We start from the raw sequence: 26,686 nt of genomic DNA, 5'->3' as shown, positions 1-26,686 counted from the left end.
ATGTTTAAACAAAATCTCCCAACATTTACCATCAGAATATACGGAGCACAGTGTGGAGAATGTGCATTTTAATGCTTGTCCTGATGACACCAAAACGCGTTAGAGGACCGAGCAATACAGGATTTCCAGTGTCCATCCTGGGCATTTAAGTCCTGGCCCAGGTTGTTCAAAGAGAGGAGAACTTTATCCTTTATATTTATTACTTTTGTTTGTTACTTATCATTATTGTTATCATCCAGTGGATAAAATGTACTTGAACCAATACATTTCAATTATCCGCTGAATAAAGTTATCTGCTCTTTGCACAAATGGGGCCTGATGTCTAACATTGTAATATGGTGACTTGGATGGATTCCCAGCCTTTTTGGGCACTCGCGAACTTTTGCGCACCCTGGAGGTAGAGGATAAGAGCCGAACAATAAACGGTGGGAAAGTCTGTTCCCCCCCCCCCCCCCCCCGCCCACCTTCGACGTTGTCTGTTATATGCGTTATTTATTTATTTATTTATTTATTTATTTATTTATTTATTTTAGATTGGCGGTGAAGAGAGCGGCGCCGAAAGTGGTGGCGAAAGGGGAATAAAGCCAGATCCCGAGGGCAGCTCGACTGAGCGCAAAAAACACAAGAAGAAGAAAAAGAAGTACAAACACAAAGATGACCGAGACTTGAAAAGGAAACTGAGTACCAGCAGCAGCAATTATGATTCGCCACTCATGTTCGATACCAGTCTCACGTAGGTTAACGTTTCACCTCTCCAAAGTGAGGCTCTTGCATGATCGCTGTCATGGTTACTTTCCCGCGTGACATGGAACCCACCGAGGTTGTTCTGTCTTCTGAGGCTTTGAGGAAGTAAAAGATACCTGATAGAAAAGATAAGCTAACTTAAGGAATACACTGATGGAGAAAAAGAAAACTCGCAAGAACTGCTCCCAAGGATAACATCTTCTGGCTATTCTCGTATTCTATCATTTGACAGTCTGTTAGCGCGATTAGACAAGCCAAGCTGTGGCGAAAATATCAGAATTTTTATTGTCCTTTAATAGATGTGAATGCAATGCCAAGTGGCACGAGTTACAAGAATCGGAAAATGATTAACTCGGGATCTTACCATTCCTACAAGTCACTGCTACACTAGTAAGGGATTTTTTACGTCGGTGCCTCGTTATACAACGGTATTTTGCGCGGCTTATCACTTGAAGTCCAAAAATAACATCGGAGGGGTGACGACGCACTTTTCAGAGCTAATAAAGGACAAATAAATTAGTAAAAAATAATAAGTTTTACTTCCAAATTGAAACTCAATTGTCTCTGAAAAATGCGTACTCTGTTTTCCCCGCATAGTTATGAACCGCACAAAAATACCTTTGGACCATCTCGTGATGCGCAGAACGCATGCACAGTAACAAAAGGAGGCACCGCCCTCAAAAAGCGGAAGTCACGTTCTATTATTTTCCTTTGCGATTATTCCAATTTCTTTATTTTGCCTTTAACAAATCAGAAACCTCTTTGTGTTAAAGTTCTGTTTAAACCGTGAATTTCGTCATTTCACTGTGCAGTTTGAAGACTGAATGGTATTATTGTCGTTCTATTGTGTTTCTTGCGGCGCCACTCGGGATTTAGAGGAACTTGTCTGTAACTAAGCTAAAACTAAAGTAAGACGAACTAAAACATTTGTACATATTTCTGGTATTGAAACAGGCTGAATAAATTGTTTATTTTACTGCCGCTGTGTATTCGTTATCGCTTCGAGAATCAGTCGATCCTTTTGTTCCAATAGGCAGGTGTTACCGGGATGAGTATCCGTGAAAAAAAAAGATCGTCATTTCGAATTTTGAAACCTAATTTGTTCCTTTGTTTTAAAAAGATCATGGATTTTTTTTACCTATTTTGTTAAAAAAAAAAAGTGAAATAAGACCTTGGCTTTGTTACAAAATGAGAGGAAAGAAAGCAACTCAATTATTGAGAGGAACAACCCGTGATCTGTTCTAGCGGCTTCTGGAAACAAAAATGTGAGAACTTGAAAAACGCTAGCCAAACATTTTTCAAGTTTGAATTCATTCCGACCTACTATGTCCCTGGCCAGAGGCACTGATCGACAGTTTTATTGCACTGGGGGTGATGATTTATAACAAAACAAGACATTTTTTTGTTTTGTTTTGTTTTGTTTTTGCTGACAGACAAACAGGTTTTGAAGTGGCATCAAATTCGCGAGATGCTTCCCCTTTAATGTCGTTTTTTGCAACACAGTGCAAGGCAATGGGCTAGCTAGTGAAAAAAAGCAATAGCCTACTAGGGCATGCGGTTAGTTCGGGGAATAAGTATAAACTAATTGGTTTTCAGTGTATTTTCTTCGTTTTGTTTGTTTTTGTTGTTATTGTGTTTTTGGCGCGTTTGAGCAAAACTTGATCTCCCCAGTCCTCTCTCCCTCCTGATTTGACCGAGTCTGTCCCAGGACCTACATATTTTGTGAACCGGGAAAATAACCCAGTTGCCACAAAACAACCTTGCAGGAATTGTGTAGTTACGGGGAAATGAAGGGCAAAAACTGGCTTGTTTTTGTAGCTATTCTGTTTATTTTTGACAGGTTCTGTCTTCATATTACGGTAAGTTTTTCTGTGATTGTTTTGGGGGCAGAGAATCGAACAATGTCTACAAAGCAACGAATTTGGTAGTTCGATCGATTGAACTTAATTAAGGATTATGAAGTGTCATGTTTTTCACTTGTTTTAGTTTTAGACCAAGAATCACAAGCTTAGTACATACAGTAAAATGCTTATACACTGATATGATGTCCGTAAAAATACGTCATAGACATGTGATTTCCCCAAGAATATACATGCCTTGCATGGCACTCCGTTATACTGATTGTGAGGTGCTTTGTGATTTGTTAATTGTTCATCTTGACGGCAGAACGAATTCGTTGTCATCTAAGGGCTACTTGGTACAAACCATGTGTTGGCATGGAAATCATTAATCAATTTATGGGAAGCAACCTCAAGTTTGATGCCGTAATGCTTGGTTTGATGAAAATATACAAATGCAATTCTGAATGATGTCATCAGGCTGGTGTATACTTTAGGTACAACACAGACACCAAAGGGACACACAAAAGTGTCAGTTTTATCCGGTTGTCTGTATCAAGCGCACTCTCACAAAAATTATAGATGTGACGGACTCATGTTTTATCAAATTTTTTATACAAAAACTAGAGCATGCAATTTAAAAGAAACATCTGGAACGATTCTTGAATGTCTAAACTGCAACTTACTTTCAAACTCCAACTCATTCTAATAGTCTCGCATTAAAATTAACTTTCTGCCAGTGCTTCAAACACTACTGACAACATAATCATTTAAAATATTCTGTGACATTTTCAGTTTGTGGTTGAGCCAGACGGACTGAATATTAGACAATTTATGCAGATAACCACTGTCCATAAAGTGAGGTTAACTTTTTATGAGAGCGTGTGACTGAGCTCAGGTCACAGAAAAGTCTCCGTTGTTGATATTAAGTGGGCTAAAGTAGGGGAAAATTTATGACGACAAACAATATTCAAGAGACAATAAAACAAACACTACTGTCCATAATAAGCTTGTGTCTGTAACGCACAGTTCCACTGTATGGGTAGTTAGCAATATAATTTATGCAAAACATAGAAGCTGGATAAAATAAATTTGTATTAACATGTATGCCGTGAGCTACTGAAGTTTTCCCTTTGCAAATATTATAACAGTCTCTTATTAACACTTATTCAGTCAACTGAAAATGTATATTTCAAATTTGTTTTATTTAGGGATTTGATGAATATGAACCTGACTCCATACATCACAGGTCTCGAAGAAACGTATATGCAATGTCTGGTAGGTATCACAGTTAATTACAATAATTATTATTAATAAAACTAGATTTGTATGACTTCAGAGGTCGGTCATACTGTACAGGATGAATGATCTGACTTGATGTATGTTCACACTATTTTAGTTATGGCAAGTCAGATAATGGAAATTTATACATTTCAAATGCGTGCATAGCTGATGGTTTTGTCTGCACAAAAGTAAAGTTTTGGCTGAGGTACAAGTCACAAGTTCAGCATCTGACATTGTCTGGTGCTAGAAAATATCCGTGCCCTCCAACCCCCTCTCCCCCCCTCCCTGCACAGAGGTGGTTGAAAATTCCACTGGGTATGGTCCTTGGCGGTGTCAAAATAAAAATTTTCAAAGGAAGGTATGAGAGATCAAATAGAAGAAAGATCCTCTCAGTTAGTACGAAAAAGGAAGCCTGAAAAAAAATGTTAAAAAATATGTACGAGAGGTTGGCGGGGGCATCCAAACCGTAACTTTCCTCTAGAAGGGAAAAAAAGATCAAGAGAGGTACAACGGAGAGATCAACATCAACAGAGGGTGACCCAGTCAGTCAGGCTGCTGACCAAGAACATTTCTTAATGAGGGCGGAGATGGCCTCTCTTATAAGCCTCTTGGTTTCTTGAGGTCTCCTCGCCATTATCTTGACTTGTAATTTGAATGTTTTCTTCTTTTACCAAGGCAAATAAATGATGATGATGGTTTTGTCTTTTACTATGCTTTACACTCTTGAAACAGAGGGCCCACGCACTTACATTTCATAGCATGTAAATAATCCATGAGGACTATTCACCTTGTTGGACTAACTCAGCTAGCCAGGTCACCTTACATCCATGTCAAGAGGCCTTTAAACATTACATGGCCCCAGACATGTTTACAACTAACCTGAGGGAATGTCTGTTGAAAATGTAAACATTGGTTTAAATATTCAAAAAACATTAAAAATTAAATGTGGGATGATTTGTTTCAGACAAACCTCAGCCATCTCATGAATACCCCATTGTACTTTTCTCTGGGGTGGATTATGACAGCGTCTCCAATAACGGTTATTACACTCGGCTGAAGGAAGATGAGTTCATTGTGTGGGGCAAGACAATAACTGATGAACAGAGAGAATTTCGTTATCGATCAGTGATAGTCATGCCTGGAAGAACACTCAAGTTCAAAGGTAAATGGCATCATATGATGTTTGTACTTCATGCAGTGAATGTACTGTTCACCAGTTTGGTATCTGGTATATACTAATACTAAAGATAAAATGTCACACCAGTGTTGCTTGGGAATCTAAGAACCTTTGGAAATGTCAAAGATTACTAAAATTGAATGAGCTCTTTCAAACTTTCCAGTGAGCTTTGAATAGTTTTTGTGATAGTCTGGTCTTTTGTGTTATACACCTAGCCAAAATGATGATTTGTTTTTAGTTAGGTAACAAACCTCCTCAGTTATGTTGACAAATTACATACAGTGTTATTCCTCCACCCAATCTTACCTAGGGATTGACCCACCCTCCCCCCCATAAACACACTCTTGCCTTATTTGAGCTATGTATCCTAGTATCTCCAATTTTCATGGAGTTTAGATTGCAAGAGTCTGGCAAGGTTGGCAGATATCCATACACCAACTGAGTCAAGTACAAAACATCAACTTTTCCAAAGAACTTATGCCAAGAGCCCAAAAAGTGAATCTTTGTCAAATACGTGTGGGATACATTGCTACCCCACACTTATGTCATAGCTTGAAAATGGGCAACACCTAAATTTAATTTAGACAGATTAATAAATTTTGTAGGTTTAAGGTTCATGAACAATGTGCAAAGATCAAGCCCTCGTGAATTGATTGATTGATTGATTGATTGATTGATTGACTGATTGACTGATTGATTGGTTGATTGATGGATGGATTGAATGACTGACTGATTGACTGATTGATTGATTGATTGATTGATTGATTGATTGATTGATTGATTGATTGATTGATTGATTGATTGATTGACTGATGCATGGATGGATTGAATGACTGATTGATAGACAGATTGATTGAATAATTGATTGATTGATTGATTACAGCTGCCTTTACAAGTGGAAACAAATTTTACTCATCCATCAACAACATCACAAACATCTCTAATATCCACTTGTGGATGTTTAACAACCAAGACATTGGTGGCTCGTCAGGCATCTGGTACACACAGTGGCTGCATTGGGAGATGGATTTCTCTGTGAAAGTGGAACAATGCCCGAGTTGCACAACTCTTAACTGCGGTGGAAAAACCTGTTACTTTGGTACCTGTGGTGTTGATGGAAACTGCCAGTGCTTAAGAGGGTATTCAGGATCAAACTGTGAAACACGTAAGTACAGCCAAACCCCTGACTTAACTTAATGTGGATACCTCACTGCTCTGACAGAGGGCTAATGCTTGAAATGTCAGCACTCAAATCTCTTTACAGTTGTCAAATTACCTTATAAAAGTTCTCTATTGATAAAACCAAGCATCACCTCATTTCCATTGACATTTTTGCCGTCCCCAGCCCACGCATGTTCCTAAAATTACTTACCATAAAGACAGTATCTAGATATAGTCTTAGGTCGTCCGGCGAAGTCCTCCTTCAACCGCCCAGAATCAAGACTCTGCGTACGCTGGGTGATCGTAGCTTTACCGTAGCCGCACCAGCGCTCTGGAACAATTTACCGAACGCAGTTTGCTGCGCACAAAGTGTTCAATCTTTTAAGGACAGGTTGAAAACTCATTTATTTCGTCAAGCCTTTGACCTTTATTGAGAATTGTATTTTAGCCATTGACCTTGCCATTGTAATTTTAAATTATATTTATTTAGGATATCTTTATTGTAAAGCGCGCGAGAGCATCTGTTTATGATTCGCGCGCTATATAAATAATAAATTATTATTATTAAATTATTAAATTGTTATTCTGACATGACTATAAGTGATCGAAGATGACATTACAGCCCAATGTTTTGACCTGACAGCATTTAAGTACCAATAATATTATTGCACATATTTGCATTTGGACACCTGTTGGATGTCAATAATTTACAATAATTATTATTGTACATGTAAATAGAAGCCCAAACACAGTCTTAACTTGTAGTCAATAATATTAAATTGATTAACACTATTTTCTTTTGGCATTTGCAGGACCCACCGATGTTGATAATTACCCTTCAATTCAGTATCCTCTCATTTTATTTCCAAATGCGTACTTCACTGGTACACCACAGAAAGTCGCACCTGACACTTTTCAAGTGTTTGCCCAAAACAGCCAGAGCCAGTTGGTGTATACATACCGATCCATGCGTATTCTGAACAGAAGGAAGGTCACCTTTTCTCGTGTTGATCACAATGTACTGTACGAGATCCCCATCGGAGGAGACATTGAAGACATTGCATCTTTCATGATTATGAATGAAGAAGTCGGAGATGACTTGTGGATCAATTTTTCACATGCAATTGAACTGAGTTTTGCCGTCAAAGTGGAAGATGTTCCTGCAGCTTGTACAAATTGTAATGTGACTGGTGGCTCTTGCTTTACAGGAAGCTGTGTGTGTCTCCCTGGCTTTACTGGGGCTAACTGTAATGGCTAAGTAAAGCGTCGCTTAAAAATTTCCATGTTCAAGATTGTACAAGTTCAAAATGTCTGTTTTTAGACATACTTGGGTTTTGACAGACAAAAAATTATGTTGCCAAATATCTATTAAAGAGATATTCTTTCAACATGGGCAGTCATGTACAAGAATATGATCCACTGTCTCAGTAGCTAGTACCACGTTACATAATTTTTACATTTGTACAGCATCATAAATAGTATTATTAAAAATGTCATCACTAGATAATGCAATTCCAGAGTTTCAATTGGCTTAACGGTCATGGTTTATCAGCCATTATACCATGCCCGAGAAATAGCGACCATTAAATTGTCATCTGGTTGTTCTAGTGAAGCAAAATCAGCACAATCTAGTGATAATTCTTGGATGTTTTTAAAAAAAAAAACAATATTATTCCACTCATGCTTGTTGGATATGAGATGATCATAGCCAATCAGGTGCATTTATTTATCATCTCATATCCAACAGGCACTCATGGAATAATTGTTTAGTATGGAAAATACTGCTCAGTAGTTTTTGTTTACTGGCCACACCCCAGGTTTTTTCCCACACACTGAACCCTTTCAAGCCACCTTGTCCAGCATCATAAATAGCACCACAAGAAAATATTGCTTAGCAGTTTTATTTGATACTAAGTTGAAATTCTTTTGGTGTTTATAATTTTACATGTAGATAGCCCTGTTGAGTGTTACATTAATGAATACATTTTAGGATTTGACATGTGCACATGTTAAGAGTGAAATGTATCAACTGAAGTGGTAATTTAGCACTGGCTAAGTTTAAACTGCCCTTGAAATGGAAAGGCAAGTGATTAGTACACTTTATGCATCAGCTCGTAATTGTTCTGTGTGCATTTCAGTATAAAATTATGTATCTCTGTATTAGGTAGCCTACATTTTATATCACAAATACTTTGCAACACTTTGCATACATACAGTAATCAAACAGTAATTTTATGTAGTCTCTTTAGTGCAAAATTATATCAATATTTTTCTGGACATTTTCTTATGCATTTGTGTAATATTTAACGTGAAAGATATTTATAGCTGCAATACATTTCATACACGTTGATGTAAATATTGACAACCTTTTTTGTAATAAAATTGCACTGGTTGAGTAACCATATAAATACAGTAGAACCCCGCTTTACGACCACTTCGTTAATATGACCACCTCGTTAATACGACCATTTTTCTTAACGAATTTAAAGTCCAGTCATTTCCTTAGTTTTACAACCTCATTAATCTGACCACCCCGTTATTACGACCACATTTTCACGGCCGGAAGGTGGTCGTATTAACGGGGTTCCACTGTAATGCCTTCTGTAGCTGTTTGGCCTTCCCCCACATCTTGCCCCTTGGTTTAATTCTTTCATTATGACAAGAGAGTAAATAACTGATTTCTCCATGAAATCTTTTGTTGAGGGACAGGACAACTCGGATTAATATTAATCAAATTATTAATCGTAATGATTATTATAATCCACTTAAAGATTATTATAATCCACTAATAGATTATTATAATCCATTAATGAGGTTTGAGCCGTGCCTTAAACTGGATTATAATAATCTATTACCAGATTATAATAACCCTATTATAATCTTAGTATTGTAATTATTTATAATCCATGGATTAATATTAATCCGAGTTGTCCTGCATGTTGTAACCTATTACTGGTTTGTTTTCTGTAAGTTGGTGTGTGGGGCTTGGGAAGGAGTGGGAAGGATACTCCTTGAATCATATGTGCGTTGATTACAAGAGTCGTTCAGAACCAGGAATTGTTTCATTTATCTACGACTTCACCCTCAGCAATATTCTATGTTTTGTGGCAAAAGTAATTAATAGGAATTAATAGCGTTTCATTTCCACTTAAGTGTACTTATGATGTAGTGTTCCACAAAAAGTTGAGCGAGGGGGGTTCTTTCAACTTTTGTTTTTTTTTTTTTTTTGTTGTTGTTGTTGTTGTTACTGTTGTTGTTCTTGTTTATTTATAATAATTTCTGTCGATAGCCCCTGTCTTTTTTTATCGGACTCACACTACCCCCCTGCCCCTCCGGACAAGACGTGGAACCCCTATTTCTTTTTGCTTTTTTTTTGGAGGGGGTGGGGGCAAGGTTAGAGTTCTCTGACATTTGACCTTTGTTTTTAATTTATTCGTTTCAGTCAGGCAAATCGTGCCATTACTGTCAGACTAGTCCGAAAAAGAGTATAAAAGACTTCAGGCGTTCATTTTGGCACCCTGCGAGCCGAGTCTTTTTTTGTCTTTTTCTTTGCGTTTTCGCCCTTTCGTTTTGTTGACCAAATGCAAGATTTGCGAAGGCCTGGATCGAGAGTCCTGTTGTTTCTAAAATGGCGTCCGGTTCGATTTTAGGTTCGTTTAGTCCTCACTGGGGACAACTAATTTTTACACATGACAGGAAACCCCCTGTGCTGATCAGCAAAAATTTGGTGAGATTAGGAAGAAAGGAAGGTGAGAAACAACCGTGAAATGCCCATACTCTTTTTACAAAAGCTCTAATGATCTTTGTAGAGCTAACTGATTCTGTCAGCTAATTTATTAAAGCTAAGCGTTATATTTAGCAGTGATAGTACAACACAGTGTTGTAGATTTGTAACGCAGACCAAAAAAAATATAAAGCATGAGCAGGAAACTAATTCCCAGTAGCCTTAAATTATAACCAGGAGAAAACAGCCAAGGAAATTGCCAATATTTTGATTTCAGGGGATAAAGACTATTTATCATTCGATGCATTTGTTCTTCCTTTGCATTGGCCGACAGCAAACCACGTGATCTGCAAATAACTGCCTACAATAACTGCACAATACTGGCCAACTGTGTTTTGCTACAAATAATATTCTGCTCACGTGTAATTGAAACCACCCCTGTGTGAAAATGGCAGATCGCTTCACTGAGCTGTCAGAGAATGATTTGACATCTTAATTAATGATGAAAAACAAACTCGGTGATCGAATGATAAAACAATTATTGAACTTGGTTATCACAAAATATTGTGATTTGTCTGTGTCTCGCAGATCAATTTATTTGCCTCAGCCTTTGGCTTCAGCAAATAATTGATCTGCTTGCCACTAAAGTGAAAAATAAATAAAATAAATAACCTTTTTACAAACTTTTTACAAGTGCTAGTGGGGCCGAGCATTGTGTGGTTCCAGAAAATATCCATACCCCCCACGCATGGTTCTTCCAATCAGTTTAAAGCCCCCCACCCCCATGGAATTTCCATTGACCATCTGTGGGGGGGGGGGGGGTGGTATGGATATTTTCTGGAACTACACATTAAACTTCACAAAGAAATAATTTAAATTGAAAATAACTTGGTTAAAAATCCCAACTGGCAGGAGGCAGACCAGTTGGTTTTTTACAAGCATGGCTGAGGAGTTGAACTCAGGGCTACCGAGAAACAACTCCAGCGAGCGGTCAGAGCGGGACTTGAACCCGGGACCTCCGGATTTCAAGTCCACTTGACCACACTGCCTCCCTGACAAATGACAACGTTTTGCTCAACCTCGTCCAATCATTGTTAAATATTTCAGACCAAAATGTCTCAAAAATCATACCCTTTGGTGCCGCACATACCTACATAGCTTATATAAGGTTGTACCCTGCCCCCCCCCCCACCCCCCACCCCAAGAAAAGACAAGCTTTATGAAAAACATGTATCAATCAGTCAATCACATGTAAATGATCAGACAGTTAATTTGATAGAAGGTCAATCAGTAGCGGGGTCCAACCCTGTGCATGTTTGTCACGTCCAAACAATGTTAAAACCTAGTAACAATGTTATAATAGGATTTTGTGGTAAGACAGAAAGACCAATATCAACATCTTGTTGGAGGCAACATTTCTGAGTAATCATATGCCACACTAGATGGTGCATGTCATTTGGATGGCCCAAAGCCACCATTGAAAGCAAGTTTAACACTCTGACACAGCTAATACCATGGGCAAGCAATAATATGACAGCCAGAGAAAATGCCTTATTTTTCTTTGTGAAGTGGACAATACACACGGGTAGCCATTGCTTGAGATTATGTATGATGTATATTTTTTTGTTGATTCACAGACTGTGATGTCAGCTTTATTGGGTCTAAATTTGTATCTGGGCATCACTGCAGCCTCTCTAGAGATTCAGATGGTAAAGTTTGGCTTCAGGACTTCAGGTAATATTAACTGCTCCCATTACTGAAGGTACTACTGCCTGTAAAGAGTCTTGAATCGTAAATCTGAGACTTGGTGAGATGCAGACACTTGGGTTTGAAAATGTGACTGATTGTAATACCCTGCTAGCAGAGCTTTTCTTTCTGACAAGTCTTTTAGCATGTACGTAGTTGTTTCCATCTCGTTCATGGCTTGTTTATGAGCGACTATGTACATGCTAAAAGACTATATAGAGTATATTATAAGATCTTCAGTCTACAAAATGTTACAAAATGCAAGATTCTTAGACTTTGCCTAAATAATGTTTGTGAGACTGGATTTTTCAAGAAACCATGTTGCACCCGTTGTATTTACTTCTCTGACTGGTCAGCATGTTGGATCTTAACATCTGGAGGTTAATTTTCAGCTCTCACTTTTAATCTTGCTCTGCATTCTGTGTAAGGAATGACTCTTGGGAACACTTTGAAATCCTGCTTTTATTATTTTATTCTTAGCACCAATGGATCTTTGGTAAATGGAAAGAAAATTAACAAGAATGAGGTGAGGAAATAATGATTCTGGTGTGACTACAATGCAAGAACAAGCTAACCTTATCCTAACCTAACCTAACCCCTTGAAAAGTGGTAATAGTTTCAGGAGCAAATAAAAGTTTAATCATCCAAAGCTATTTTTAGAAAAGCACAATATGTATGGTGATAATTACTGCAGTCTTATAAGTGACCTTCTTTGTCTTTACTCTATGTAGAAAATACAAATTAGCCACAATGATCAAGTGCAAATTGTGCACCGAAAAGGTCACCCTGAAAGTGGTAGGTTGAATTTGTTATGAGTCATTGCTTACTGTAAATACTCTACTTTCCACCTCAGTCATTGTTAATCTTCTAGAGGTATTTTGTCTGACTATTAATCTTTTTCTTTTCTGGATTGCAAGGATCATTCCATTTCCTTGATATATTTCTTCATTTGTGCAGATATTGCATTTGTGTTCCAAGACTTGAAGTTTCTAAGAGAAGACGTATCAGCTTTAGACAATACTCAAGAGTACAATATTGATACAGGTATATTTTAATTAGTAATTAACTTGTGATTGATTAACAGGATTGTTGAAACACAGGTCAGTAAGAAGAACTGGAAGGATGACAATAATAATAATAAGGATGATGATGATGATTCTGCCTTGTATAGTGCTGCTTCTACTAAAAATTCAGCTGGATTACATGTTTATTAGAGATTTATATGTTTATTACATGTTTATTATTTTTTGCTTTATATGACATTTTATGGCTATTTTTATTGTACTTAATTATCATTATTATTTCCACTCAATTTAGTTTATTATATACAGTAGGGCCTCTATGGATAGCAGTTTTTATCTTGTACAAAAATGAAGGAGTTACCCTATTAAAATAAAGGTTTCTTATCTTTAGTGGAACAGAGCTAAACTATATTCAAAGAGTTTTGCTATTAGTGAAAAAGGAACTTTCCATGAGACTTAAATTCAAAGCTAAAACATAACTAGTGTTCAGAATAAACAAAAATGCAAATTGTGGTGGATATGTTACAGTGTCACTCTGTACTCAAGGACCTTGGCCACTCATGCAATAATTTAACAGCTTTTCCTGATTGGTATCCATTGGAACTAAGTTTCATGTGAGTGAAATTCAGTTGAATCCCTGGGCTGGTAATTGGAGAGAATACTTAACAGCTATAACTTATTCAATAACAAATAAATTTTATTGAAGATTTTATTTTTAATAGAAAAAAAAATCATGTTGAATTTTTTGCTTATAAAGTAATTTCTTTGCATGAGATTTTAAAAATACATATTTACATACAATATGCTTTAAAATCTACAAATTTTAAGTTGTCTTAGAACCTTTGTAAATTATAGATTATTAGCAATCAACCCAATTTATAAGCATTCATTCAAATAATTTACGTGTAAGGGATGGTCATCAATCAGAACTGGGTGACAGTTTTTTTCCTCCTTTCTTTCCAGAGGAGGATGTTTCTGAAGATGAACAGATAAAAAGTACTGTAAAAAGACCACATAGTGAGGTACTAATATTGTCATTCATTCATTCATTCATTCATTCATTCATTCATTCATTCATTCATTCATTCATTCATTCATTCATTCATTCATTCATTCATTCATTCATTCATTCATTCATTCATTCATTCATTCATTCATTCATTCATTCATTCATTCATTCATTCATTCATTCATTCATTCATTCATTCATTCATTCATTCATTCATTCATTCATTCATTCATTCATTCATTCATTCATTCATTCATTCATTCATTCATTCATTCATTCATTCATTCATTCATTCATTCATTCATTCATTTAAACTCATCGTCAGTAGATGAGCTTGGGGGTTGGTGCCTGAAAGACCGGTGGAGCCACAGGTAAAGTGAGCCAAGCGAGATGCAAAACCATGGCAACCCTCTGAGTGGCAACCACCTGGCACCGTCACACTGAATGATCAGTTGAATTATAATAGAAACAAGAATACTTACCACATACAGTCACAGAGCTTTACTTACCAAAGGGCGGGAGGGTCTGGGAGCAACAAACTTGAAAAGCACAAGCTCCGGACAGCAATTGAACGGATGCGAAATGAACTGGCACAAACATGTGAGCTGTAAGAACCTAGGGGCTCCTGCAGAATGGAGTTGCTGCCCCGCATGCTTCTGCCATACGGGCACCGCTGACCACCACTTGCTTCTATTTTAACTTTGCCTAAGTTACATTTAGCCACATTTTATTCATACTAAAACTACTGTAGCTGTTTCAGAAACTGGGTTTAATAAAGCTCCTACAACTTTCATAATTTAGTGTGACCAGTTGTAAAGGAAAAAAGACCAACAGCTTATGTTCCCTCCCAGTAAACTGCAATTTGGTGTCAAGCATGGCAAGTAATATCTTACCAGAGTTTAGTTGGTGAGCCTTACAGTCTTGCATGTTATTTTAAACCTTTAAATCATTATATCAACCTACATATTCTTGTAACGGTTCTCTCTGTATTCCTTATAGTGCTTGTAGGGAGAATTTGTTAAATCATCAATTGAGTTACTAACTATGCCATGTTACAGTGCTACAACAACCCGTTAATGTCTGCTGGCCATATTAATGCAATACCTACTGATTTGTTTGTTAGACTGGTGATGCATATGAAGGCCCTGATGTGAAAAAGAGACACAAAGAAGAAGAAGCAGGGACTTCAACTAAAAAGAAACCAGAAATGGTGTCCGATAACTCCATTGCTGAAACCTTGCTGTGTAGCATCTGCCAGGTTAGATCATGAAAACAGTTTTAATAAAAATTATTAATGAATTAGCAAATGAAGTTTAAAAGTTGGTTTGTTTGATAAATAAATTGCTAAACTGGGAAATGCTGTGCACAGTGAATGTTACAATGTAGATCATCATCCTTCTTTTCTTCTCTCCTTACTCTATCCTTCCCTCCCTCCCATATGTCTTTTCTTTTGTCCTTCTTCACCCCTCCCTCCCTCGCTTTCTTCCTTCACCCCTCTCTTCCTTCCTTCCTCCCCCCTCACATCCGTCATTCCTTTCTCCCTTATTTCCTTCCTTCTTTCCTGAATTACCCCCTACTACCCTTACTTACTGTAATTTGCTTTCTTTTAGGATATCTTTCATGATTGTGTGAGGTGGGTCAACAGTTGTTTAAATTATTATTATTCTTTTAATATTAAGCTTGAACCAAAAGAGTTAGAGTTGGTTTACTTTGTTAGTTGAACAATAATTATTGTCCAGACCAACCCAAGAAAGTGAGACCAAAGTAATTTGAACTGTAGATATCCTTACTTAATAAACCTCAAGATGTCACTGTAACACTGGATATAGCCATTTTTTACACCTGAGTTAAAAATGTGTTTAAGTTGGTTAATTAGTAAGAATGTAAGAATGTTTTCCACAGAGTTCCACAAGTAAAACCATACAAAGTAATCACACTAACCAGTTATAACAAACACAAATACATTCATGACAAGTAAATGGGGCCAAGTGCAGGAAAACTCAGGTTCGTTTAGTAACTGAGAAATCAGAATTATCTATGCAGTGTAAATTTAAGTGCTGGAAGGAAATCATTGTATTTCCTGTTGAGCATTATTCTAACTACAGTCGAACCTGTATTAAGCGGTCACCCTCGGGGAATGGCTAAGTGACCGCTTAATACAGGTTGACCGCTTAATACAGGTTGTACAGAATCCATCACTTACTTGATTAAGAAAGTTCGGCGATAAAATGGTATGACAAAGGAGAGCATGGTATTGAAACGGACTAGTAAAACATTAACGCCACGATTGTGCAGCTCATTAGAAACTCGATTGCCTGGCACGCTATTTGTTACCATATTTCAGTGGTTTCCTTTAATTACAAAGTGACCTTTAAAACAGGTCAAGACAATAGAAATCAGCTTGTTGGGACTTAGCTTTGGGTGACCGCGACCGCTTAATAGAGGTGACCGTTTAATACAGGTCAGGATTACAATAATTAAGGGAAGTAATTTTCGGGACTTTGACAACTGACCGCTTAATAGAGGGTGACCACTTAATACGGTGCCACTTAATACAGGTTCGACTGTAGTCAGGAAATCAGTACACAGAAGGCAAAGAAAACCTACATTTGATGTTGGTTTTGGTTTGCCTCCTAATTGGTTAAAATTCAAGGTTGGACACAAAGTTTATTCCAGTCACATAACTAGCAATTGGTGAAGCAAAACCAAAGCATGCATGAAACTTCAACTGAAGATAGCTCTTGACTAATAATTAACTATTAATAATAATGAAATATAAGTATTAATGTAAGGTATTTTCCTCAGTCTGCAGCCATGTATTCATTCATTTTGTGCAGCATGTTATTCACAATGGATGGATCGCTCCAGTGATTGTCCTAGTGTAAGTAGTTTTTTCTCTAAAATAATACAAATACATAGTAAAAAGGAATTATGATGAAATATTGATGCCGAAAGCATATTGTTAATTTGCTCTGACTCCTTTCTTTGACAGTGTCGGAAAAAAGTTGAGAGAATTAGCAAAAATCATATTGTCAACAATCTTGTAGAAGCTTTTCTAAAGCAACACCCAGGTTGGTATTATTTAGTCACCCTCTTAAAGTAATGATTTATTGATCAATTAATCCTTAATAATCAGGTAGTAATTAATCCTTAATTAATTAGAAATTACAAGTAATCCTTAATGATTTATTGATATGTTGTTGGACAATCGAATGTTGTTTTTATGATCTACTTGTTATGTTTGCATTTAAGCACAAATGTGTATTTTTATGGTAAATGTATTTTAATTAGTAATAAGCATTGATTTAAAAGGTATTGTTCTGTTTTGCGTTGTTTCCTTGACAGAAAGACGACGATCAGAAGAGGAGATAAGAGAAATGGATTCCAAAAACAAAATTACAGACGATATGGTGGGTATATTAAGGGAATAAGACATTTTTTGCAGTCGGTGTTTTTCATATAAGCAGTGAAATAGATCAGCATAGATTCCCATCCCATCTCCCCCCGATTTAGTTGGGAGTCTCTCAATTTGATGTCTAACCAACATGTACCCCTCTCCTGATTTAGTCTTGAAAATTTGAAAACCTGGAAAAACTGAGCTGTTCATGCTTATTTTTTGCAGTATCATTGCGAGAAAACAAATGAGACAAATACTTTTCAAGCCTGGTAATTAATGTCCCTCCTAGTCTCATCATCAAACACAGTAATGGTCATATTCTACGCATAGACCGCTAGTAGTCAAAAGTAATTTTAAATAGAAGTGAGCCGTTATTTGGGTTTCTTTTCATTCTAATATGTCTTTTTGTTTTTATTTATTTTAATTCTCATCAAAAAATAAAAACAGCTGAAACCAAAATGTAAAAGAAGATCAGGTTTATTTGGATCATCACTGTTTGATGATGATGATGATGATGATGACGATCATGAAGATAGTGATGAAGAAGAAGATGACGAGGCGGAGAGTGGCGACTCAGATTTTTATGCTGAGGGAGAAGAAGCTTTGATGTATGAATGTTTGCATTTTAATAATTATACATGCTTTTAAAATGATTGACATTCAAGTAAGGTATTCTCTTTTGAGACCTTCATAATCAAAAAATGACTTTTAATAATTATTAAAATACTGGACTGAATCGTCTTCTGGTTTTACTTGCAGATCAAGCAATGTTTCTGTTGTCTCTAATACTGGTACCTTTGCACTTGTTGAAAATAGGATGATTATAGGCAACGCACGGTGTTGGCTATCAATCATCTTATATTCAACACATGCTCCTGGAATAATTGAGGGACAAGAAGCATAACCAACCTAAATGTATTTCAGATTGTATTTTGATATTATTTTAGCTCAGATTCACTGGAGTTTTTGTATGTGGCCTTGGATTCCTTTAGGAAGTGTTGCTCCAATGTTTTATCTGTCGTTTTGTGCTTTGTTTCCAATAAAAACCTATCATTATGGGGAAGATTTCCTTTTTTATCACAAAACGAAGTGCAAAGCAGCAGATAAATATTGGAGCAATGTTTCCTGAAGGCATTCAAGGCCACATGCAAAAAACTCTCTGGTGAATCTGAGCTAAAACAATTTCAAAATACAATTAAAAGTTTGAACAAAACTTACAGATTTCATAGTGTTGTCATCAACAACTTTTAACTGGATATTATGGCTAGTTGATTTTTGTCAAAATTAAAGATTACTAATGAATAAAATTCAACAGTAACAGTCATGGTGGATGTTCTTCACCTTATAAGCTCCCCACTTGTTTCCTAGTTGAGTTGACTTGTCCAACGCTGAATGTCGCAGTCTGGACATTTGCACATTTCATTAATTTGCATGTACAGTCAACTTCCTTTATTGCAGACACCCTCGGGACTGCCACTTAGTGTCCTTAATAGCAAGAGTCTGTAGTAGCAAGAATTTATTTCTGTCAAACATCTGTAATTTATTTTTGCTGCTGTCTGTATTATTGGGGTGTCCCCAAGGCAAGAGTTGACTGTACTAACTTCAATGCAATTTACAATTTGTTTCTTTAAATTCTAATGTAAAATTAGAAGGTGCTTGGTAAATAAACACTGTTTCAGGGTGGGCTTTAATGATCCCATTCAGGAAAAGCAATGTTTGAATATTCACTAATTAAACCAGTCGTCAATAGATCTTTGACTCTAGGGTGATGAATTACTCTAATGACAGTTTTATCAGCATTGTTTAATTAAAGTAATTTTTAATACATTTGTGATTACAGATCTCCTTTCACCATAGCACCTGCTTCATTGGGCAGTTTCTTCGGGTTTTCTTTATCAAGGTGAGTGGATGAAATGTTTTGGGCAATGCATCCTTACATAACATAACATAACACTGCTTCAAGATGAGGAAAATAAAATAATAATATTATAAAACAACATCTTGTAAATGAAAACTAAAGGTTAGCCCTATGACGTTTTCCTAACCAAAAAGATTAAAAAGATGTCAGCTATGTACAAAGTATATAAAATCATAAAATATTTAGGAACACTGATGTACAACAACAACAATAAATAATAAATGGGCAGCTAATGCATTATATTACTATTTAAGAAATCACTTAAACGCACTCTTAATACAGTCTAGACCTCAACAATAGACTTTGGTAGACCATTCCAGTCTTGCATGATTCGAAAAGGAAAAGAATATTTATATGCATTGCACTTTGCTTACGACACTTTTCTTGTGTTGTCAGCACATCTGCACACATACAGAACAAGGTGGTTTGCTTTGAGACTAGGCTGGGTGATAACATAATTTTTATCTCCTAAATGAATCAGCTGTTGTTGTTACTTTTGTATTCTACGTATTTCAAGATATGGTGCTACGCTATCCAAATTGGAAAAAATTTTGCTTATTCAAATTTGAAATATTCTGTCTCATGGGTTTAATATAATGACAATCTTCCTCAACATTTCAGTGGAATTCGCTTGTAAAGGCTTAAATTATTCTATTATTTCATTTCTTCATTTTTTACACAGCTTGGAGGTATTCATATTTTCACAATAACATTGTGAAAAGAACAGGACTCAGTAGCCTCCCTCGCAGATGCTCTTTTGGCCCGCTGATTGTGTGATAAGCCAAAAGAGTATCTGTGAGGGAGGCTAAGTATTCAGTTGCTAGTAATAACTTTCTGAAAGTTATCATTGCCTATCTCACAATGTTTTGATATTTCTGGAACAATGTGCCCACGTTTAATAATTTTTAATATTTATTTAGTTATTAATTTTAATTTTTTCTGCATTTATTGGTTTCACTAGATATGAGGAGTACACTGTGCAAAGTTAAAAGTTGATCATAACGTAAACTTTTCTATGGAATCACCTTACGTGTGAAACATTTCATAATAATGTGGCATGTTCACGATTGTTTCACCAATGGGTTATTTTTTTGTAACACTCTAGGCCTGTCCCCACCAGCTGTAGGCTCTGCCCTGGATATATTTCACCGGCTGTTTCCTCAGCTGCATGTGCAGCCAGTACCAGTGATGATGGTAAGTTCAACTGACACCCCAGCTGGCTTTACTCCTGCTGCAATAATAATAATAAATGATGATGATGATGATGGTGATGGTCAATGAAAACGCCTTGGCGAGTTGGACCTCCTCATTAATTATTATTATTATTATTATTATTATTATTATTATTATTATTATTATTATTATTATTATGATATTGTTCATGGCTTACAATCAACTTGTTTCGGGTGCCAGACCTGAAATCCAGAGATAAAGAGTTCCAGTCCCACAGCCACTCTATAACAACAAGCTGGAGTGTTTCCTGACAGGCCTAAGTCCCTTTCTCTTCCATTCTTATGCCATGTAAATAGCTGGCTGCTTTGCATCCTGTCAGATGGTATTTTTAATCTGTTTTGTTTATGAATTTGATCATAATTTCCCCCTAACTCAATGTTACTTTGAAGGCCGGACAATGACCCAGCCTTTTGTTCAGTGGCAGAGCAACATTGGTGAGGGGGAGGGGGACCTGTGTTACAAGTCGATGTATCATTGTGGCGCTTGAATTTGGAGATTGACTAACAGTATGTTAACAGTTTTGTCTATGAGTATAGCTTGGGACAGCCAAAAAGAGTGCACCTCTATCAACATTTACATTTTCCTAGAAAGATAAAATATACAGAACCAAGCTTCTTACTTGAAAACCAGCCTCTGTGCCAAAATAGAGCTTATTTGGAGCAATTTTGATTTTAAGGCAAAAAAGGCAGTTAATATGATATTCGGCATAAACCTTAAAAATGTGTTAATTATTGATAAAGTATTACTGAATATTGGTATAAACTATGAGAACACACATCAAGAACTGTATATAAAACTACAATCATATGTAATATGGTTGAGTGTCCATTTTAAATATATATTCACTTGACAAATCTCTTTCAGATACATCAAGCAGCAAAATATCTCCAGATTATACATGTACTCCAGATCAAAGACATGTTTTATGTCAGTGTTGTTTACAGCCTATGCCACGAGAATGGTCTGACTCAGTGGCCACAGAGAGCATCCCTACACAGAAATGTAAGTTAAACCTACGTCTATCAAGGTTGCAGGTGACTTTTGTGCTTCTGTACATATCTCTGGATGGTCTGAAAACTCCTAATAATTAGAGAATTATTTCTTAACGAAGTTGCCTATTAATTCAAAGGTATTTTTGCACAGTTGATGACTATGGGCAAAAAGAAGATCTTAGCAGGGGCTATTGAAATCCAAAACCCAAATTGTGGGTAACTGCACATTTTTGAACATTAATGAAGCCTCAATTTGCTAACTTACCGTGCCCAAAAAATATCATGCATGGACAAATTTTCTCATCAGACATCCAGTGCTTAAGTTCAAAATCTAATTTTTTTTTTATTTTTCTTTGTCATTTAAGGGTCAAATAAATTTATTATTATAAATGTTGTTTTTAAGGTACCATATGTTCTATGTTTTTCTGCCATCTGCTGTGGGGTTGTCGTAAGCCTGGTTGTTTAGGATGCCTCAATAAATTTACAGGTAATATTTTCAAAATAATTACTGTTAATTATTATTAAGTTATGTTTCTTTGAAAATTCTGTTTCTTTTTGCCAAATGAACTGTATAATAAAGTTTGGTATGCCATTCTACAGAAAAAAATTCTGAATCTCCTGAGTGGATGCCAGACTAACGTCCCACACACTGGCCAAGCATGTGACCTTGTTCCTACCACTGAGCTACAGGAAGGCTTTTTGAAAGCTAAAGCTTGGTTCATGATAAACTACCTATACTTCACATGAACTGAAGCTAATTACAGTTTAGGTTGATCCAAGCTTTAATTATTATTTATTAAGAAGTTTTCCTGTTGAGCCAAACATTGAACTTAATTCCGCTGAACTCAACTGAAACACAAAGTACTAAATAACAATACTGGTCTTGTTAGTCAGTGGCTTTTAAAGACAGATTACACTGTATGTTTCATTTAGTCATCCTTCACGGGTATATTACGGACTCACAATATGACCAGCTCCCAGTTGGCTCGATAGCTCAGTTGGTAGAGCACTGCACCAGCATCGAAGAGGTCATGGGTTCGAATCCCGTTCAAGCCTGAATTTTTATCAGGCTTTCTTTTCCCAACTGCTTAAGTTGCATGTTAACTGCAAGGATCTTTCCTCTAGTTGAACAGATCACACTGTAGGTTGAGATCATGTGTAGATGATAAGATCAGCGTTTGATCCAGAGTTGTTTGTCAGTGTTCACCAGTTGTGAAAATATACTCAACCAATCCAAATGATATCTTTGAAACTTAATTGTATGGTTCTAATAAATAGCCATATCTGCCCCGCCATCGAACATCATTGGAAATTCCGAGGGTGTGGGATCTCTCAAAGCAATGTTTTAAAAAAAAAAAGCCATGCTGTATATATTTCTCAAATTAAATTACTCTGTGAACATTACTCTACCTTCCCAACAATAATTTTTGGGCAAGGAAAGCATAAAATTTATTTAATAGACACATTTACAATTTTATCACTATCTATGGTTAATAATTTGCACATTGATTTTTAAGCTCCAGCTGCAATGTTTCAAATTGACTAAGTTGTTTTTAAATTAAAGCCTTAAAAATGACTTTCTGTAAATATTGCATAGCTGTAAATTGTAATATTTGACTTGCGTATCATTAACTTGACCTCATTTTATTTGTCAGACTTCAAGGTTGGGGAAAACAAACTTGCATCATTGATTAACAACAACACATATGAATCCAAAATTCTTATGGTAAGACTAAGTTAATTTAACCTTGTATCAATATGCATATTCTAATTGGGTTAATTACTATAATTAGGTTTATAAATATCAAGACATTTTTTATTTGGTGATCATTTCATTATTTTATTCTTGTAATGTGTATATTTGATGAAGTAGTGCATGATATTGTAGGGAGAAATAAATTAATTATTAAAAATAGATCATTGTATAATGCAATAATTTTTCCAGGGTTTTGATTGGCTTAATGGTCATGGTATATCAGCCATTATACCATGCCTGAGAAATAGCAATCATTAAATTGTCTTCTAGTTGTTCTTGCAAAGCAGAATCAGCAAGATCTGGCAATATTTCTTGATTGTCTCTAATACAAAAATTATTCCACTTGTGCTTGTTGGATATGAGATGATTATACCCAACTCGGTACTATGTGTTTCCCTGGCTATATCATATCCAATGCACCCTTGTGGAATAGTAAATTATTGTCAAATATACTGTGAACACTCTTGTAAACAGGCAACCAGCCAACCAACCAACCAAAATGAAGGTAAAAATCCAAGGAGAAACTTAACACAAATAAGCGAATGATCACTCCCCTACTCCTTAGAACCAGTCTGACTGGAACCACATTTTCTAATGTTCTAAAAGTTTGTTATTTTTGTTGTATTTTTTATATCTACCAATAGTATATAGTTTTTCTACTGGTTTACTTTTGGTAAAGTCTTTAACTTACTTTTTAATAGACACAATTGTATAAGTTTTGCTGTTTAGCTCTATTTGAAATAATTCCAATTTGTTGACAGGATTATCTAACAGAACAGAGTCTCACAAGAGACGACCTGTTGGGAAGATGTCTTCAAAAGTTGGACTCCAAGGAATACACTACCGGCGGTAAGAGTTAAAATCACTATATAATCAGTATAAATAAACAAATACTGCAGGTAAAATCTGGTGTCTGATTGAACCATTTTATTCATTCTGCAAAAACTTATTAATGATTCATAAGACCATTGACCTACCAAATGGTCGCTAAAACATCACATGCAGTGATTTTACAACCCGATAAAACCTCCTCCTTATTAGTATGCAGTGTTTACTGTTTATCTCGTATGCTAATTCCCAACGTCGATAAAAGCATCATTGTTATGAACTCTCTTGACACACGCTTTTCCAGGAAAGTTTTTGAAGCCGTTCAAAAAACTTGCAGCATGTGTTTTATCAGGTCTAAAACCACTCGGCTGCACCTTGTGGTTTTAAATCCCAATAAAACACTGCTGCTTGTGTTTTGAACATTACACATTAGAAGTGTAGCCAGTATCCAGTCTAGTAAGTTAAATGGTTAATAAGAGTATTCATGGTGGAATGAGCAATGTTGTCTTTTATTTCATTATTTTGATGAGGTGGGGGGAGGGGGTGGTAGGGCATTTGGTAGGGTAGGTATGGCACAAAAAGAGGGAGGGGTGGGGGTGAATTGAGGTTTAGGGAACAGATGTTGGAGTGGCGGGTATTTTATGGGTTAGTATAAATTAATAAATAAAATAAATAATAAATGGGAATTTCAGTGGAATCCGTGGAGTGGCTCTTCTCTCCACTGTTTCCAGGTCGAATTGGAATTTGGTATTATTTCCCAAAACATTGATAGTATTTCCCCCCAAAAAAACCACTGCATTTTAGGTAGTAACCGTTTCAAACCAGGCTGATTACACATTTTACCTTCAGTTGGTAAAGTGGTATGGCAGCAATCTAGTAAAACTTCTCTCTGAGTAAAAATACAAAAACCCTTACTAACATGACTACCATTGTTTAGATGCAGCACGTCATGACCTTACTTCTTCAACTGTGGTTTGCTACAGATGTGGGTTACGGAATTTCCAGGAACTGGCTTATCAGTTCCGCCGCGACATCCCAAGGGATGAATTACCAGGTAAATCTAAAATTCCCTGGCAGTGTAACCTGGTCTTTGTCATCACCCTCAATGCTGACAAGAATGTACAAGTAAATGCAATAAATTAATCGTGCCTTCTATTTAACCTGTAGATTCTGTTCATTCCCGGGCTGATTGCTATTGGGGGAAAAACTGTCGAACACAAAAGACCAAACCTCTTCATGCTAGGTGAGTCCAGTAATTTGCTGATCAACATGATTATTCTCCTCAACATTCTTCATACTACACCTCCTGAGGGGGGCATAGTGGGGTTACAAAAACTGCAATACCAGCCAGGAAAACAAAATGCTGAAATGCTATGTTGAAAATCAAAACACAGAACAGCATTCATACAATGAAATTATTGAAAAAGCATAAAAAATGGCCAGATACAACAATACCATAAAACCCCATTTCTCAGTCAAGTGTTGTTCTGGGATGAAATTTTTTTTTTTGTTGAACATGAAGTCTTGTATACATGTTCATGTAAACACCAATATATTGTTAATAGTCAACCATTATTTCTTTTAAAGACAGACTGCCTACTAATAGTAAATACAGAAGTATTTTTGCACAGTTTATGACTATGCGGGAAAAGCAGATCTTAGCAAGGGCTAACGAACGCATGCACATTAACAAAAGTAGGCACCATCCTTAACAGAGCAGTCAAGCCATAATTCCTGTTGGGCAAGCCTGTTCCATGTTCTATAACTGGGCTGCAAAAATGGCAAAAACTTCCATCAGATTTGCTGACATTTTGTTCTTTTTTCCTTATATCTGCAGTCGCTTCAATCACATATGTGAACAGACACGATTTACATAGCTGTTTTGATGTGACCACTTGGTGAGGTTCCCTGGCTTTCCTTTCACGATTCAAGTGTACATCTTGGGTGCGCTTCAATGTCAAGATTCATAGCCTGGAACCACTCCTTGGAAAAGACTGAAGTGACTTCAAGGAAAATGCGAGGTTTTTTAAACCAACTTCAACATGTTTGAAAATCAGATGAAACACTCTTTTGAGTATTTGATACAGCTTCTTAAAACTGTAAATAATTCTTGCAGAAATTGAAAGCAAACCTTCACCAAATTTGATGATAATTAAGATCACTTTTCCAAACCTCCTACGCAACTGTGTTTTCCTTTGTTTTCTTTTCATGACTTATTAATTTGTTTGAGAAGTACCAGCTAATAGTTTCCACTGGAGGAGCTTCTATGTTGACTGTTCACAGTTTCCCTGTTGCAAATAGTTTACTTATGCTACAGGAAAACAGAGGGAAGAAGTTGGCAAAATGTTGTCATGTGGCAAACGTGTCACCTAATTATTTAGACTGCATTTTCACACCATTTTGTTTAAAATATTATCGCTGACCTCTGATTGTTCAGGAATTAACTGTCATGCTCAACACACAAGGACATTTTGGCATCCTCTGTTCTGTGCAATCCTGTCACACTAGAAATACCCTTCAATTTTCTAATAAAAACAATATTATTTATTTAATACTGTGGTGGTTTTTGAATCTCTTTATAAAAGTATGAGTAGTAAGTCTCAAAGTATTAAATTGGGGACAATATAGTCTCCTACGTAGCCGTTCTTAGTGTCGTCACGCAACGCTCCTCCGTGTGGGGAAAAGCGTGGCGTGACGGCACTAAGAACGGCTGCGTAGGAGACTAGGGACAATACAGATCAATTTGGAATTGGAAATGCTGGTTTTCTGGGGAAAAAGGTAAGCCAGAGTACCTGAAAAAGACTTGCAACTCAACTTACAGAATAGAACCAGTACTACATTGGTGGAGGGCTGTGCT

General features: G+C 36.4%; 3 protein-coding genes across 3 annotated transcripts in view; all 3 read left to right on the top strand.

Moving 5' to 3' along the window:
- The window catches only part of LOC146485976 (transcription initiation factor TFIID subunit 2-like), a 30,658-nt gene extending 28,933 nt beyond the window's left edge, over positions 1 to 1,725 (top strand). Inside the window, exon 33 of the mRNA XM_085102708.1 lies at positions 534 to 1,725. Coding sequence (XP_084958834.1) covers positions 534 to 737 — 204 coding nt within the window. The 3' untranslated portion in view covers positions 738 to 1,725. The remainder of the gene's footprint in view (positions 1 to 533) is intronic.
- A 742-nt stretch (positions 1,726 to 2,467) lies between these two features.
- LOC146485975 (uncharacterized) lies at positions 2,468 to 8,112 on the top strand. Its single transcript, XM_085102056.1, has 5 exons — positions 2,468 to 2,603; positions 3,794 to 3,860; positions 4,831 to 5,028; positions 5,927 to 6,208; positions 7,017 to 8,112. The coding sequence occupies exons 1-5, from the start codon at positions 2,532 to 2,534 to the stop codon at positions 7,460 to 7,462; spliced, it is 1,065 nt and encodes a 354-aa protein (XP_084958182.1). The 5' UTR covers positions 2,468 to 2,531; the 3' UTR covers positions 7,463 to 8,112.
- Positions 8,113 to 9,796: 1,684 nt separating this feature from the next.
- Positions 9,797 to 26,381, top strand: LOC146485974 (E3 ubiquitin-protein ligase CHFR-like). The gene is made up of 21 exons (XM_085102704.1): positions 9,797 to 9,953; positions 11,566 to 11,662; positions 12,155 to 12,200; positions 12,406 to 12,469; positions 12,632 to 12,718; positions 13,660 to 13,718; positions 14,829 to 14,963; positions 15,316 to 15,338; positions 16,511 to 16,586; positions 16,698 to 16,776; positions 17,051 to 17,115; positions 17,550 to 17,710; positions 18,943 to 19,002; positions 20,126 to 20,214; positions 21,118 to 21,255; positions 21,649 to 21,732; positions 22,901 to 22,971; positions 23,763 to 23,850; positions 24,767 to 24,883; positions 24,997 to 25,072; positions 25,667 to 26,381. The coding sequence occupies exons 1-21, from the start codon at positions 9,833 to 9,835 to the stop codon at positions 25,704 to 25,706; spliced, it is 1,776 nt and encodes a 591-aa protein (XP_084958830.1). The 5' UTR covers positions 9,797 to 9,832; the 3' UTR covers positions 25,707 to 26,381.
- Positions 26,382 to 26,686: the final 305 nt, after the last annotated feature.

Source organism: Pavona decussata, unplaced genomic scaffold (genome assembly GCF_977016875.1).
Source record: "Pavona decussata unplaced genomic scaffold, jaPavDecu1.1 SCAFFOLD_23, whole genome shotgun sequence".
In the NCBI taxonomy this organism is placed as follows: domain Eukaryota; kingdom Metazoa; phylum Cnidaria; class Anthozoa; order Scleractinia; family Agariciidae; genus Pavona; species Pavona decussata.
This window is presented reverse-complemented; position numbering and strand designations above follow the sequence as displayed.